The sequence below is a fragment of the Oncorhynchus mykiss genome, chromosome 17 (genome assembly GCF_013265735.2).
Source record: "Oncorhynchus mykiss isolate Arlee chromosome 17, USDA_OmykA_1.1, whole genome shotgun sequence".
Lineage (NCBI taxonomy): Eukaryota > Metazoa > Chordata > Actinopteri > Salmoniformes > Salmonidae > Oncorhynchus > Oncorhynchus mykiss.
In genome coordinates this window covers 75,929,397-75,946,504 of record NC_048581.1, presented here as the reverse complement: position 1 = coordinate 75,946,504, position 17,108 = coordinate 75,929,397, and the positions used below count along the sequence as shown (strand labels likewise).

The window sequence follows — 17,108 nt, the reverse complement described above, 5'->3', positions numbered from 1 at the left end:
TTCTAGTTGGTAGGATGAGTTGCTGCTGGAACTGAAAGTTGGCTCCAGATGTCAACATCTTAAAACAAGCAAGGTGGGCCCAAAACACAGTTGGTGGCCAGAGTTATTTTGTCTACACATCATTTACAGAAGACAGTTGTTTTGTAAGGAGTGCCTGTTTGACTGGACACTATTAAATTGAAGGCCATTACTATTCATTATTTCAGGCTCTTTCAAAAACATTGTTAAGAGTAATTGTTCTGTACATAGTTCATTACTCATGGGGCTAACACTTCACTTGCTGACTTCACAGAGACTTCCCACTTTTGTTTTATGTACTCTAATTCTACATTCTTCAACACAATGAGCATCAAATAGTTCCCTAATCCTCCAAAATATAATTTGACTCAGGGCTTTCTTTTGGAAACGCTGCACTTTAACAACATGAACAAGAACAATATCTTGATTCACTGCCTCCCCTCAGAAACCTGTGTATATTTTCCCATGCCACACACAGCCAGAGTAGCAGAAATGAACAGAATTGTTGTACAATATTAGATAGCATTTGTGATAATTAACAGGAGGAAATCATTTACCATACATGTTGGATGATGGAGCTGGAGAAACAGGTTTTACATATCAAACACATACAGACACACATACTGTCACATCCTGACCTTAGTTCCTTTTTTATGTCTCTATTTTGGTTTGGTCAGGGCGTGAGTTGGGTTGGGCATTCTATGTTTTTCATTTCTATGTTTGTTCTGTGTGTTGTATTTCTATGTGTTTGGCCTGGTATGGTTCCCAATCAGAGGCAGCTGTCAATCGTTGTCTCTGATTGAGAACCTTACTTAGGTAGCCTGTTCCCACCTGTGTTTGTGGGTAGTTGTTTTCTGTTGTTGTGTCTGCACCAGACAGAACTGTTTCGTTCATGCTCTTTGTTGTTTTATTATTCAGTGTTCAGTTCAAAATAAAAAGATGAACACGTACCACGCTGCACCTTGGTCCTCACCTTCAACCCACGACAGCCGTTACACATACATCACATATTAGCCTATACTTACACATACGCGCACACACGCACACACAAACACACACACAGCAGTGATTGTAATGGGTTGAGTGGTGCACCCACCCTTCACTTTCCTTATTAGTCTGACTTTTGAAAGCTGACTTTTGACCATCAACAACGTTTTATTGCAATTTGATTTTGGCAGACTGATTGATCAATGATCAATAGCACTCATACTGTTTGTCATTACATGAACATACATTTATATTTGTGTAAATACACAATTACACCCCAGGTGGTGAGGGTAGGCAACAACACATCCTCCACGCTGACCCTCAACACGGGGGCCCCTCAGGGGTGTGTGCTTAGTCCCCTCCTGTACTCCCTGTTCACCCACAACTGCATGGCCACGTACGACTCCAACACCATCATTGAGTTTGCTGACGATACTACGTGGTAGGCTGATCCCCGACGACAATGAGACAGCCTAAAGGGAGGAGGTCAGAGACCTGGCAGTGTGGTGCCAGGATAACAACCTCACCCTCAAGACAAAGGAGATGATTGTGGATTACAGTAAAAGGAGGACCGAACACGCCCTCGAACACGCCCCCAGGATGTGTGATGGTGTGGGAGTGCTTTGCTGGTGACACTGTCAGTGATTTATTTAGAATTTAAGGCACACTTCACCAGCAAGTCTGGTTCATCCTTGGGAGCATTTCAGTGCACTGGTGCACTTCAGAAAATAGATGGCATCATGAGGGAGGAAGCAACATCTCAAGACATCAGTCAGGAAGTTCAAGCTTGGTCGCAAATGGGTCTTTGAAATGTACAATGACCCCAAGAATACTTCCAAATTTGTGGCAAAATGGCTTAAGGACAACAAAGTCATGGTATTGGAGTGGCCATCAATCCTATAGAAAATGAAAATGTGTGGGCAGAACTGAAAAAGCGTGTGCGAGTAAGGAGGCCTACAATCCTGACTCAGATACACCAGCTCTGTCGGGAGGAATGGGAAGCTTGTGGAAGGCTACCCGAAACGTTTGACTCAAGTTAAATAATTTAAAAGGCAATGCTACCAAATACTAATTGAGTGTATGTAAACTTCTGACCCACTGGGAGTGTGATGAAAGAAATAAAAGCTGAAATAAATCATTCTCTCTACTATTATTCTGACATTTCACATTCTTAAATAAAGTGGTGATCCTAACTGACCTAAGACAGGGATTTTTTTACTCTGATTAAATGTCAGGAATTGTGAAAAACTGAGTTTAAATATATTTGGCTACTTCAACTGTACTTAATGTGTTTGGTTTGGTTCTGCCAACTAGAGTGCAGTCCGGTTAGAACATGATGTTGAGGCCCATCACTGTACTCTTGATTTGATAGTCACCACCACACACACACACACACACACACACACACACACACACACACACACACACACACACACACACACACACACACACACAGCTGTTTCCATTTGAAGATGTTTATTTGATTGGGGTAATCTGAATGACTTGAAGTCTTATTGTCGTGTTTATTTCGATGCATGCACACCATTATGACATTCATGTTACTGTCGATAATAAAAAGTCCTCAGATGTGCATCTTCTCTCTTCGGTTGATGATAACACTCTGAACTGAGTGGGCGGATGCAGTGTCCAGATGTGCATTTCCAAGCTCTCTGATTGGTTAGGAATAGCAGGGCTATGATGGGTGAGGTATAACTAAGGTAGGCTGAGCAGACAAACAAATGGGAAACTGAAGGGACTGCGAGGGCAAGTTAGGTAGAGAGGAGAGAGGAGAGAAGCAGGACATACTTTCTTTTACAATGACACCTCCACTTTGGGGCTCAATCGCCACTTTCTAAACAACTGAGAACTAGTAAATCTCAGACTTCCAACTTCAGTGCATTCAAAACAACTGGTAACTCTGAAGAAAAACAAGCTCTGACTGGGAAAAATCTATTTGAACGGTCATCGCAACTCGAGAACTCAGGCTTCTTTCTATATTTCCAACTCTCTGACCTGATTTTTTAAAATGTAATTTATTCACCTTTATTTAGCCAGGTAGGCCAGTTGAGAACAAGTTCTCACTTACAACTGCGACCTGGCCAAGATAAAGCAAAGCAGTTCGACAAAAACAACAACACAAAGTTACTTTGTTATGACGTTATGATTTGACCTCGTATTTTCCATGTTCCCAGTTGTTTTGAACGCAGCGTAAAAACTAAGAAGACCACACCCAGCTGCTATTGGGTTGGTGTCTATGGGAGACACACCCAGTTAGGTAGACAGAAACTAACTATTTTTTTAAATGGTAAATTACTTGAGTGAATTATCTTCATTTATCCACCATCTTAGATATAATGCTGACAACTTGCCAGGGGTGCATTCATTGTGCTAATTCTGTTGAAAAACGGGGATGTACCTACCTGAATTTATCCAATATATACTCTTGTTTTGCTCTGTTTGTTTCCGTTTTGGACCCCAGGGATGTTTCTTAAACGGAAGCAAACAGAGCAAAACGAGAGATTCTGTTGGACAAATTCAGGTAGGTATCTCCTCGTTTCGTCCCGTTTGCTTCCGTTTAGGAAATGGTTTGAGACAGAATTGGCGTAATGAATACGCTCCAGGACCATACGGCTCAGTGCCCAGGACGATTTTTTTTCAACACTGGAGGAGCGTGAACTTGCTCGTAGAATGTACCATTTTGATGATTAGGTGGTTAAATTTATAAATAACTGTGGTTATAGAGGCTTTGTGTAGCTATTGTATGTACTTTATTATGTAGTCTACGCAACAATATTTAGTTCCGAACGTCGATGAAGAATATGAATAACTTTTAAGATTCCGAATCAACCTTAAATACTTACAACCGTTTTTCATTGACATTGGTTCAGACGGTAACTGTGGCGTTGAGGTACATACTGGTGGGAATTATATTTATATTAAGTCAAGTGCTACTGTTCGAACGTGGTACCTTTGTTGTTTTTTTACACTATAACACATTTTCTCATTTTTTAACGACAGGAGATCATCGAAGTTGAGAGTGAAAATGTTTTCAAATTAGCTGCATATGCTTTGCAGGTAAGTGCATTTTTGTAGCTTGTGTGACTTGTAATTCATCAGCGATTTGAATATAAACTGAATCAACACTGTCATGCACGCTGTTAAAATAAGTTAATTTCAGGAATCGTCTTGTGAGTGATGTACAGCTACTTACAGCTTCAATATTGAAATCATTGTACTTCTTATAGTGTGCAATAAGATCTTTTGTTGTAAATAATATTCAAAGCTGAGTAAGCTTGAAAAGTGTTACCGTTGTCCTAAATATCGTTGGAAGACTTATTAATGATTTATTAACAAGCATTTCGCTACACTCGCATTAACATCTTCTAACCATGCGTATGTGACCAAAACAATATGATTTGATGACGTATTGATCATGTTTTAATAAGTCCTCCAGGCTAGTACTTGATGCATATTAATTATTCTAACTTGTAACGGTACGATTTTGTTTCCCAGGAGGCCAAAGGAGACTACACAAGGTAAGTCACTCATGTCAACACTAATAGATTATTATTATTATTAGATCAAAATGATCACTTATCCGCATACATATTTAGTTAAATATCATAAATTGCTTCAGCTTGCACCATTAAGTTACTCACTCTGTCACATTTGTCAGCCACGGTAGGCTACTTGCAATAGGACATTCTAAAACATGTAGGCCTATGGAAGAGTAAAACTGGTATGCTACTGGGGCTAACTCGTTTATAGATGTTTTTGTGAAAGTTTCAGGGTCATTCCGTGTCAATTCAGCAAGCCATGTCACCCATCATCTCAAATTATTCTGAAATGGTTTCTGTAGTTAGAAATCCATAAGATTAGCATTCCTGAAATATTATTTTGTTGAAATATGATTTGCCCTATGAGCAATTGAGCAAATTGATTTCACCCAAATTGGCAATTTTAATTCATAAGATTCTTATCATCTTCAATAAATATAGTACCTAATGTATAAAGTATCAGCTCTCTGTCTGATAAGTAGTATAGAGCTGCTGCTTGGTGTATTGCTTCTTCAACCTTTGTAATGTATTCCCTGTAAATCTGGTGATGGTTTTCTTCCCCTGTTCAAAGAAATTAGCCATTGAAGTCGCTTACATTCTTTACCATAAATTTGTTTGAAAGTACCAAGTTCTGCACACTAGATGCCACTGTTCCTGCTACTGCCACCACATCCTTTGATCATTTTGCTGGTATCTTGTGTTTAATAAATAGGACTCAACGTTTTCTTTGCAACCTTTGGTAGAAACCCGATAGCTTTTGCTCAAGATGAAAATAAATAGTGTGGTCAAGCCAGTCCTCCATGAAAGCAATTCAGTTTGTTCTTCTCTTAGCAACCTAATGCTTCAAACCAATTTTCCTTGAATAGTCCAATATTTCAACAAAATAATGTTTCAGGAATGCTAATCTTATATGTTTCTAACTAGAGAAACGTTTTCAGAACAATCTGAAATGGGGGGTGTCGAAATCCTCTTTCTTCTGCTTTCTGAGGTGGAATGACCTTAAAAGCTTCTTCAGGTTCGGTGGGTCCCCAGCGGGACGTTGAGCTAATGTAGGCTAATGCGATTAGCATGAGGTTCCCAGAACATAGACATATCTGATATGGGCAGAAAGCTTAAATTCTTGTTAATCTAACTGCACTGCCCAATTTACAGTAGCTATTACAGTGAAAGAATACCATGCTATTGTTTGAGGAGAGTGCACAGTTTTGTACATGAAAAGTTATTAATAAACCAATTAGGCACATTTGGGCAGTCTTGGCACAACATTTTGAACAAATATAATGGTTCATTGGATCAGTCTAAAACTTTGCACATACACTGCTGCCATCTAGTGGCCAAAATCTAAATTGCAGCTGGGATGGAATAATACATGATGGCCTTTCTCTTGCATTTCAAAGATGAAGGTACAAAATTATTATTATTTTTTTCTTCTTCTTTTTATTATCTTTTACCAGATCTATTGTGTTATATTCTCCTACATTCTTTTCACATTTCCACAAACTTCAAAGTGTTTCCTTTAGAGGTCGACCAATTATGATTTTTCTACGCCGATACCGACTATTGGAGACCGAAAATAGCTGATACCGATTAATCGGACGATTTTTATATATATAATGACAATTACAACAATACTGAATGAACAATGAACACTTTTATTTTAACTTAATATAATACATGAATAAAATCTATTTAGTCTCAAATAAATAATGAAACATGTTCAATTTGGTTTAAGTAATGCAAAAACACAGTGTTGGAGAAGAAAGTAAATGTGAAATATGTGTCATATACCAAAGCTAACGTTTAAGTTCCTTGCTCAGAACAAAGAACATATGAAAGCTGGTGGTTCAATATTCCCAGTTTTTCAATATTCCCAGTTAAGAAGTTTTAGGGGGTAGTTATTATAGGAATTATGACGTGTCGACTATTTCTCTCTATACCATTTGTATTTCATATACCTTTGACTATTGGATGTTCTTATAGGCACTTTAGTATTGTGTTGGAGAATAAAGTAAAAGTGCAGTATGTGCCATGTAAAAAAGCTAACGTTTAAGTTCCGTGCTCAGAACATGAGAACATATGAAAGCTGGTGGTTCCTTTTAACATGAGTCTTCAATATTCCCAGTTAAGAAGTTTTATGTTGAAGTTATTATAGGAATTATAGGACTATTTCTCTCTATACTATTTGTATTTCATATACCTTTGACTACTGGATGTTCTTATAGGCACTATAGTATTGCCAGCCTAATCTCTGGAGTTGATAGGCTTGGAGTCATAAACAGCGCTGTGCTTCAAGCATTGCGAAGAGCTGCTGGCAAACGCAGGAAAGTGCTGTTTGAATTAATGCTTATGAGCCTGCTGCCTACCACCACTCAGTCAGACTGCTCTATCAAATATCAAATCATAGACTTAATTATAATATAACACACAGAAATGTGAGCCTTTGGTCATTAATATGGTCAAATCGGGAAACTGTCATTTCGAAAACAAAACGTTTAGTCTTTCAGTGAAATACTGTACCGTTCCGTATTTTCTCGAATGGATGGCATCCATAAGTCTAAATATTGTTGTTACATTGCACAACCTTCAATGTTATGTCATAATGATGTAATATTCTGGCAAATTAATTACAGTCTTTGTTAGGAAGAAATGGTCTTCACACAGTTCACAATGAGCAAGGCGGCCCAAACTGTTACATATACCCTGACTCTGCTTGCACTGAACGCAAGAGAAGTGACACAATTTCCCTAGTTAATATTGCCTGCTAACATGAATTTATTTTAAATAAATATGCAGGTTTAAAAAATATACTTGTGTATTGATTTTAAGAAAGGCATTGGTGTTTATGGTTAGGTACGTTGGTGCAACGACAGTGCTTTTTTCGCAAATGCGCTTGTTAAATCATCACCCGTTTGGCGGGTAGGCTGTGATTCGATGATGAATTAACAGACACTGCATTGATTATATACAACGCAGGACAAGCTAGTTAAATAGTAATATCATCAAACCATGTGTAGTTAACTAGTGATTATGTTAAGATTGATTGTTTTTTCTAAGATAAGTTTAATGCTAGCTAGCAACTTACCTTGGCTCCTTGCTGCACTTGTGTAACATGTGGTCAGTCTCCTAGTGGAGTGCAATGTATTTGGCGTACAAAAATGCAGATTACCGATTGTTATGAAAACTTTAAATCTGCCCTAATTAATAGGCCATCCTGTCGTTAATCGGTTGAACTCTAGTTTCCTTTCAAATGATACCAAGAATATGCATATCCTTGCTTCAGGGCATGAGTTACAGGAAGTTAGATTTGGGTATGTCAATTTAGGGAAAATTGAAAAAAGGTGTCCGATCCTAAAGAGGTTGTTTCACCACGTTGGCTCGTTTTTTATTTTTTTAATCTTAGTTTATCTTCTTTTTTATCTTAGAGGGCTCCTGAGTGGCGCAGTGGTCTAAGGCACCTTAGTGCAAGTCCTTGCCGTCCCTGGTTCGATCACAGGCTGTATCACACTCATCTGTGTTTGTGAGTCCCATAGGGCGGCACACAATTGTCCCAGTGTCGTCCAGGGTAGGTTGTCATTGTAAATAAAAATTAGTTCTTAACTGACTTGCCTAGTTAAATGAAGGTACATTTTTTTTTAAATGAGGGCCTTGATGTTTTTCTTTTGACATTGAACTGAGCTGGAATCTGATATTCAAAATCTCTACGGTGGTTGCTCCACTAAAAGTTTTGCGATTATGCTGCAGTATTGGAGGTAATTTGTGGTTTAGTACGGTACCCTGCGTCACCACTTCATTGCTCCAGACCAGCTCAAGGGGGAGTTATTGATTATGGCACTGATTATGCTTTTGGGTCCTACTGTGTCTCTAACGGATAATGAATGGGCGACATAAAACTAAATAGAAACTGATAATTGTGTACGACTTCAGTATTACTTACTAAAACTGTTGTTACACTAAGGTTTTTATTTTATTTTGTTAGGATTATTTTCCTCTTACTGTAGTACTGTAGGCCACTCCTGACCAGTCACGTTGTACAGCACCTGAGTGGCGCAATAGTCTAACATATTTATTTACAAATGAGTAACAATGTGTTCAATGTTCAAGAATGTCCTTTTTCTCGATAATTTTACGTTATCATCTCCAAAATATTGTTTTTTTTTTTAAACAAAGCGATTATTATTCATTTAGAATGATATAAAAGCCCCTTGGATATTCTCACAGATATGATATTAACCCTGTTATTAGCAGGACAATATATATTGGTCATATTGGTCATGGCTCCCGAGTGAAGCACAATGGGATTGCCTTGCAGTTCTCAGCTGTATCCACTGAAAGCACACAAGGTTCAAGGCACGGGATGCGCCGCAGAGCCGCACACAGAAGACAGACCTAGCCCTGACCTAGGAAAGGGTGGTGGACCCCCACCCCACCACACTGGGCAGCACAGAGCAACAATTTTAGGGGAATTGCACTAATAATGGCGCTGACTTGGGAAACGTTCTAGCAGGTAGCTGGATAATAACTTGCCTAGATGGAGGATAGGGGGAGAATTCTATCGTCAAATGTATTTCTAAGTTAGGTTCTAAGTTAAGTATTATTATTATTATGTCTCACATCCAACCATGATTGGGAGTCCCATAGGGCGGCGCACAATTGGCCCAGCGTTTTTCTCCCTCTAAAAACAGAAATAAATGTTTTGGCCTTTACAAATATTATTTTGGCCATTATTCAGATTATAATCACTGACTTTCATTTTTTTGAAAATGAAATAACCTCCAAAATATCGTTATATATTATCAAGTTGATGTCACCGTCATATAGCCAGAAGCATACCACCCTGCATACCACTGTTTGCTTGTTTCTGGAGCTAAGTAGGGTTGGTCCTGGTCAGTCCCTGGATGGGAGACCAGATGCTGCTGGAAGTGGTGTTGGAGGGCCAGTAGGAGGCACTCTTTCCTCTGGTCTAAAAAATATCCCAATGCCTGAGGGCAGTGATTGGGGACACTGCCCTGTGTAGGGTGCTGTCTTTCAGATGGGATGTTAAACGGGTGTCCTGACTCTCTGTGGTCATTAAAGATCCCATGGCATTTATTATAAGAGTAGGGGTGTTAACCCTGGTGTCCTGGCTAAATTCCCAATCTGGCCATCAAACAGTCACCTAATAATCCCCAGTTTACATTTGCCTCATTCATCCCCCTCCTCTCCCCTGTAACTATTCCCCAGGTCGTTGCTGCAAATGAGAATGTGTTCTCAGTCAACTTACCTGGTAAAATAACAGAAAATAAATAGCTGGCACTTACATAAAGCTGAGTGACTCACTCATTCATGGCTTTGGATCAAAATAAATAAGTACCAACATTCTTTCTGATGGTCTTTAATAAATACATGTTTTGGTTATCCTGACCTGGACACCATGTACAGTATTATAATAGCCCATTTATGAGCTATTATCAGGACAATATACCTTTACCAACACCTCTCTGTATTTTGATACCCATGAGGCGGCTTATGGTTAAATTTAGAATCCTCCAATCCTCTATATGTAATTATCGACGGAGAGTCACGTCATATTTTTTTGATGTACTGTAGGCCCACCATAGGCGACATGAGTCTCACTAGTGTTGAGTAATGTGCTGGTAAATGTGGTGTAGGTCTTGTTTAAAGAGCATATTGAATTTGGAAGCAATAGGATTTGAAGCAATAGCCTTCAACTATTTTAGCACCGTTTCGTGTCAAGCATGGGGACTGGTCTTGATAAATCAATGAGATTTTTTGGGGGACTGAATCTCCGTTTGGGTATTGGTTAGACTAAAATTATTGTGTAGAAATGTTATGCGCTTAGTGTAACCTTAATTTAACTAGGCCAGTCAGTTAACAACAAATTCTCATTTACAAGGACAGCCTACTCCTTCCTCCTCATCAGGGAATTGAACCCTGGTCTCCCGCGTGCCCTTACGACATGGGGATTCTTTAGCTAATTAGCCCAGCACTGTAGCCTACTCCCGACTGTCACGTTGTACATCGCCATATTTTCCGTTCCATCCTAATGGAAACGCAGAGGGTTTTTAGTTATTTTTGGGAATAGAAACACCATAATATTAATCAAATTAATTAAGCCAAATATTATATTCTTACAAAAAAGGCTTTAAATTCTCTATTACAGCCACTATTGAAGGCTATCAAATGCTTCTGAAAGATGCCCTCTGGTGGTCAAACTAGCACTAACTAGCATTAATGGTACCAGTGGTTGGCACTTAAATAACGTGCCATAGAATTCTGCTGTGCTGCAACTTTTTAAAGGACAAACCACTGTACATACAGTGTCTTGCGAAAGTATTCGGCCCCCTTGAACTTTGCGACCTTTTGCCACATTTCAGGCTTCAAACATAAAGATATAAAACTGTATTTTTTTGTGAAGAATCAACAACAAGTGGGACACAATCATGAAGTGGAACGACATTTATTGGATATTTCAAACTTTTTTAACAAATCAAAAACTGAAAAATTGGGCGTGCAAAATTATTCAGCCCCTTTACTTTCAGTGCAGCAAACTCTCTCCAGAAGTTCAGTGAGGATCTCTGAATGATCCAATGTTGACCTAAATGACTAATGATGATAAATACAATCCACCTGTGTGTAATCAAGTCTCCGTATAAATGCACCTGCACTGTGGTAGTCTCAGAGGTCCGTTAAAAGCGCAGAGAGCATCATGAAGAACAAGGAACACACCAGGCAGGTCCGAGATACTGTTGTGAATAAGTTTAAAGCCGGATTTGGATACAAAAATATTTCCCAAGCTTTAAACATCCCAAGGAGCACTGTGCAAGCGATAATATTGAAATGGAAGGAGTATCAGACCACTGCAAATCTACCAAGACCTGGCCGTCCCTCTAAACTTTCAGCTCATACAAGGAGAAGACTGATCAGAGATGCAGCCAAGAGGCCCATGATCACTCTGGATGAACTGCAGAGATCTACAGCTGAGGTGGGAGACTCTGTCCATAGGACAACAATCAGTCGTATATTGCACAAATCTGGCCTTTATGGAAGAGTGGCAAGAAGAAAGCCATTTCTTAAAGATATCCATAAAAAGTGTTGTTTAAAGTTTGCCACAAGCCACCTGGGAGACACACCAAACATGTGGAAGAAGGTGCTCTGGTCAGATGAAACCAAAATTGAACTTTTTGGCAACAATGCAAAACGTTATGTTTGGCGTAAAAGCAACACAGCTGAACACACCATCCCCACTGTCAAACATGGTGTTGGCAGCATCATGGTTTGGGCCTGCTTTTCTTCAGCAGGGACAGGGAAGATGGTTAAAATTGATGGGAAGATGGATGGAGCCAAATACAGGACCATTCTGGAAGAAAACCTGATGGAGTCTGCAAAAGACCTGAGACTGGGACGGAGATTTGTCTTCCAACAAGACAATGATCCAAAACATAAAGCAAAATCTACAAAGGAATGGTTCAAAAATAAACATATCCAGGTGTTAGAATGGCCAAGTCAAAGTCCAGACCTGAATCCAATCGAGAATCTGTGGAAAGAACTGAAAACTGCTGTTCACAAATGCTCTCCATCCAACCTCACTGAGCTCGAGCTGTTTTGCAAGGAGGAATGGGAAAAAATGTCAGTCTCTCGATGTGAAAAACTGATAGAGACATACCCCAAGCAACTTACAGCTGTAATCGCAGCAAAAGGTGGCGCTACAAAGTATTAACTTAAGGGGGCTGAATAATTTTGCACGCCCAATTTTTCAGTTTTTGAATTGTTAAAAAAGTTTGAAATATCCAATAAATGTCGTTTCACTTCATGATTGTGTCCCACTTGTTGTTGATTCTTCACAAAAAAATACAGTTTTATATCTTTATGTTTGAAGCCTGAAATGTGGCAAAAGGTCGCAAAGTTCAAGGGGGCCGAATACTTTCGCAAGGCACTGTATCTGCTTTACCTGTGACTGTTTATATATTATAATGATGTATTACTCAACAATAACGGCATCTTTAGAACATACAACGTGATGTATCTAGATCCGGTTTTCCTGGTCAGTGTTTTATTGTTTTCAAGTCCATTCCTCAGTAGCCAAAAGCTATAGGCTCTATACTCTGGCAAACCTGACCTCAATTGCTTTCTGTTTGTCCTGGCTATTGAATTTCCTTTCCCCCTCCCATCTTGTTCAGTCTAAATATGTCTTGAATTAGATTGTTGTTGCCTGCACAAGATATAACAAACTATAGTTTTGGCAAGTCGGTTAGGACATCTACTTTGTGCATGACACAAATAATTTTCCCAACAATTGTTTACAGACAGATTATTTTACTTATCATTCACTGTATCATAATTCCAGTGGGTCAGAAGTTTACATACACTAAGTTGACTGTGCCTTTAAGCAGCTTGGAAAATTTCAGAAAATTATGTCATGGCTTTAGAAGCTTCTGATAGGCTAGTTGACATCATTTGAGTCAATTGGAGGTGTACATGTGGATGTATTTCGAGGCCTACCTTCAAACTCAGTGCCTCTTTGCTTGACATCGTGGGAAAATCAAAAGAAATTAGCCAAGACCTCTGAAAAAAATTGTAGACCTTCACAAGTCTGGTTCATCATTGGGAGCAATTTCCAAACGCATGAAGGTACCACGTTCATCTGTACAAACAATAGTACGCAAGTATAAACACTATGGGACCACGCAGCCGTCATACCTCTCAGGAAGGTGACGGGTTCTGTCTCCTAGAGATGAACATGCTTTGGTGAGAAAAGTGCAAATCGATCCCAGAACAACGGCAAAGGACCTTGTGAAGATGCTTGAGGAAACAGGTACAAAAGTATCTGTATCCACAGTAAAAAAACAAGTCCTATATCAACATAACCTGGAAGGCCGCTCGGCAAGGAAGAAGCCACTGCTCCAGAACCGCCATGAAAAAAGCCAGACTACGGTTTGCAACTGCACATGGGGACAAAGATTGTACTTTTTGGAGAAATGTCCTCTGGTCTGATGAAACAAAAATAAAACTTTTGGGCCACAATGACCATCGTTATGTTTAGAGGAAAAAGGGGGAGATTTGCAAGCCGAAGAACACCATCCCAACCGTGAAGCACGGGGGTGGCAGCATCATGTTGTGGGGGTGCTTTGCTGCAGGAGGGACTGGTGCACATCACAAAAAAATGGCATCATGAGGGAGGAAAATTATGTGGACACATTGAAGCTACATCTCAAGACATCAGTCAGGAAGTTAAAGCTTGGTCGCAAATGGGTCTTCCAAATGGACAATGACCCCAAGAATACTTCCAAATTCGTGGCAAAATGGCTTAAGGACAACAAAGTGATGGTATTGGAGTGGCCATCACAAAGCCCTGACCTAAGTCCTATAGACAATTTGTTGGCAGAACAGAGAAAGCTTGTGCGAGCAAGGAGGCCTACAAACCTGTCTAAGTTACACCAGCTCTGTCAGGAGGACTGGGCCAAAATTCACCCAACTTATTGTGGGAAGCTTGTGGAAGGCTACCTGAAACGTTTGACCCAAGTTAAACAATGTAAAGGCAATGCTAACAAATATTAATTGAGTGTATGTAAACTTCTGACCCACTGGGAATGTGATCAAAGAAATAAAAGCTGAAATAAATAATTATCTCTGCTATTATTCTGACATTTCACATTCTTAAATAAAGTGGTGATCCTAACTGACCTAAGACAGGGCATTTTTGCTAGGATTAAATGTCAGGAATTGTGAAAAACTGAGTTTAAATGTATTTGGCTAAGGTGTATGTAATCTTCCGACTTCAACTGTATCTATATATATATATTTTTTTTTTACAAAGCCTAATGTGTTTTGGTGGAGAGATAAAACACTGAAAGGCTTGACCTGGTGATAAGGTTTGTTATTTTAGTCATCAGGTGGAGAAGAGAGGGCTAAGGTAATCAGGAAATATTGTCCTGTCCGTCAGAGTGGACGAGCACTGAGCAGGTTGAACCTGTGGGGTGTTATCCCCAGCTTGGGTCTCCTAGAGACCGCTGGGCATCAGGCCTATCTGAACACAGAAGCATTGATCTGCTCTGTAAGGAAATGTATTGTGTGAATGCACACTGTGATATTTGATGCTTAAAATGCAGTTTGTTTCTACATCAAGGTCTTATCTTTGTACTCGCAAAACTCTAATTTCAGCAGCACCTGTTTTTTATATCCCACTTCTTGGATAAGCTTCAGTTCATTGTATAGTATTCAGGATGCCCAGTGGAGCCCTTCACGGCCTTGTGTTGCAGTATATTAAGGGTGCGTTTTCCGATTGTTTAGCCCTGAGGTGTCAGGCAGCTTCGTCAGTTAATGTTTCAGCTGCACTTTGTCTTGTCTGAAAGCACAACAAAACAGACCCTGCCAGCAAAGTCTGTAAAATTATTGTGGATGGGAGCCTGTCCAACTATATATCCCAGCCTACTCTCTCCTGGGTTGTTTTTAGACTAATACATATTTTTCCTCTCTGATGGTTTTAATTTCTACCTTTTTGGATAAGGAAGGTTGGCAAATCCTCTCATAAAACATGTGCAGCTCTAGACATATATTGCAAAGGGCCCTGCAGCTCTGAGATTAGATGTGTAGGAGTTAGGGAGAACCCCCTCCTCAAATGTACTGCCTGTTCTAAAAGGGATGAGCTTCAGGAGTGCAGTCCTCACTAGGCCACGGTAGACTGCCCGGCGTCAAATACTAACCATTGTGATGTCATTTCTCTGTAGTCAAAGCCGGCCCCCCTGCTGAGCTATCACTTTATAGTTTCCTGTTGTGCCTCTAGTCTTGGATTGACTTTGCATGTTCATTGGGAGCATGTGCATATAGGGGAATAAAAACATGTATTCTAGGGGTTATCATTTTACCTTTGATGTTATGCAGTGTTAATGTAGTAGCCTAGATGACATGCAGTGTAATATCACCATGTAATACTTTTCAGCTGATAACTGTCACATCCCAGTTAAATGTTGTTAGTATAAACCATTATGCCTATAGGCTACAGCACCCCTGACACTGTCGATTTACTCACTCAAATGTAGACCCAACCTGCTTTTACTGGGAATTTCACAGCAATGGGGATATCCTGGTCTCTTTCTTTGCATTTCCTTAACAGGGACTTACTATCAGCCCACTGAAATAGCTGACCTACTGTATGAGTGTTTAGCCAACCCCCTTGCTGGCTGGCAGGGTGGAGGAGCTGCCCCCAGCCCACGTCACAGGACGTGTAATGAATTCCAGATTGCTGACAGTGCAATGTGGCTACATAGTAGATCACCCTAACAACACCAGCCCCAGCGCCCTATAAAATGTATGCTATCCAACTCCACAGCAGTGAACTAACTGCCATATAGCAGCAGAGACTAGTGAACCTCCGGGAGGCAGCTAGCTAGGGAACAATGATTCAAGTGGCTTTCTCTCTGTAGTGTTTTACCTTTCTACTGAGTGAGCAGGTTCATATTACTAGATCATTATGGCCTCTGCATTCTAAGGATTGTTTAGTTCTTTTCATTTCACTTTGGAGATCATTGAGAAACTGCAATTGACACATTTTAAAAAGTTCAGCTCCTGCTTTGTAGTTTCTTTTGTTGATTTTCTTCAGTAGTTATTACATCAAATAGTTTCAATGAAAAAATACCAAAACATAAGTATACTATGTTGTCCCAGTAGTTTAGAATATGATACAGATATGAAGGATCTATTGGTCTGAGTCCTGTCTGAGAGGCCAAGTCCTATTTTTGAAAAGCTCTCCTCTGTGAGTTGTACAGTACCTTTCAACACTGCATGGGCTGCCAAAACTGGTGAATGGCTTTTGTTCCGGGCTCCAGTGCTCTGGCCTGCCAAGTCATAGCCCTCTTTGTCGATCAGTAATTGTAGAGCAAATGCTCCCCCATCTTGTGTTGGAGTGACTCATAGTTCACTATCTCAGACCTTGACAGTGACATACAACACAGTTAATACAGAGAGGTCATTTTCTATTGCTGTGTATTAGATCACCTCCAGACTTGAGGTACCTGTGGCATTTATGATTACATGAGGTCTTAATTGTGTGTTTATGAAATTGTATGGTAAATGACGTATGGTAGGACTATCTCGCACTCTTTACACTGGCATGCAAAGATTGAGGTCAACGCCTGTACTGTACACACACACCTCAAAGAATGCACATGTAATACCATTGAAAAACATTTACTCGTGAGTCATAATTACCATCCCATTCTGGAACTGCGCCTTGACATGATAGAACTATATTTCAATTTCCTCTGTTAATTAAAAGGGCTTTTATCTGTTTCTATTGAGACACTTTGACAATACCTAAGTGGATATTAAGCCTAGTCTGTTGGAATGCATCAATAGCCTGCTAGATAAAAATATGAAAAATGTCCAGTCATGACCACTTTTTTATTTTGATTTGGTTATCACTTTCTTCCTATATGATGTGGGACTTTACCTGTTCTGTACAACGCATCAATGACAATTTGTAAAACATTTTAATGTTGAAATTTCACATGATCTCTGTCCCCTGTGTTCTGCTCTGTAGAACTAATTTGA

The 17,108-nt window shown here is 39.7% G+C and overlaps 1 protein-coding gene across 5 annotated transcripts in view; it reads left to right on the top strand.

The window, feature by feature from the left end:
• The window catches only part of frmd4ba (FERM domain containing 4Ba), a 79,244-nt gene that overhangs the window by 42,361 nt on the left and 19,775 nt on the right, over positions 1-17,108 (top strand). For all 5 annotated transcript variants that reach the window (XM_036950681.1, XM_036950683.1, XM_036950684.1 and 2 more), the window contains exons 6-7: positions 4,024-4,080; positions 4,519-4,541. In XM_036950681.1, coding sequence (XP_036806576.1) covers positions 4,024-4,080; positions 4,519-4,541 — 80 coding nt within the window. The remainder of the gene's footprint in view (positions 1-4,023; positions 4,081-4,518; positions 4,542-17,108) is intronic.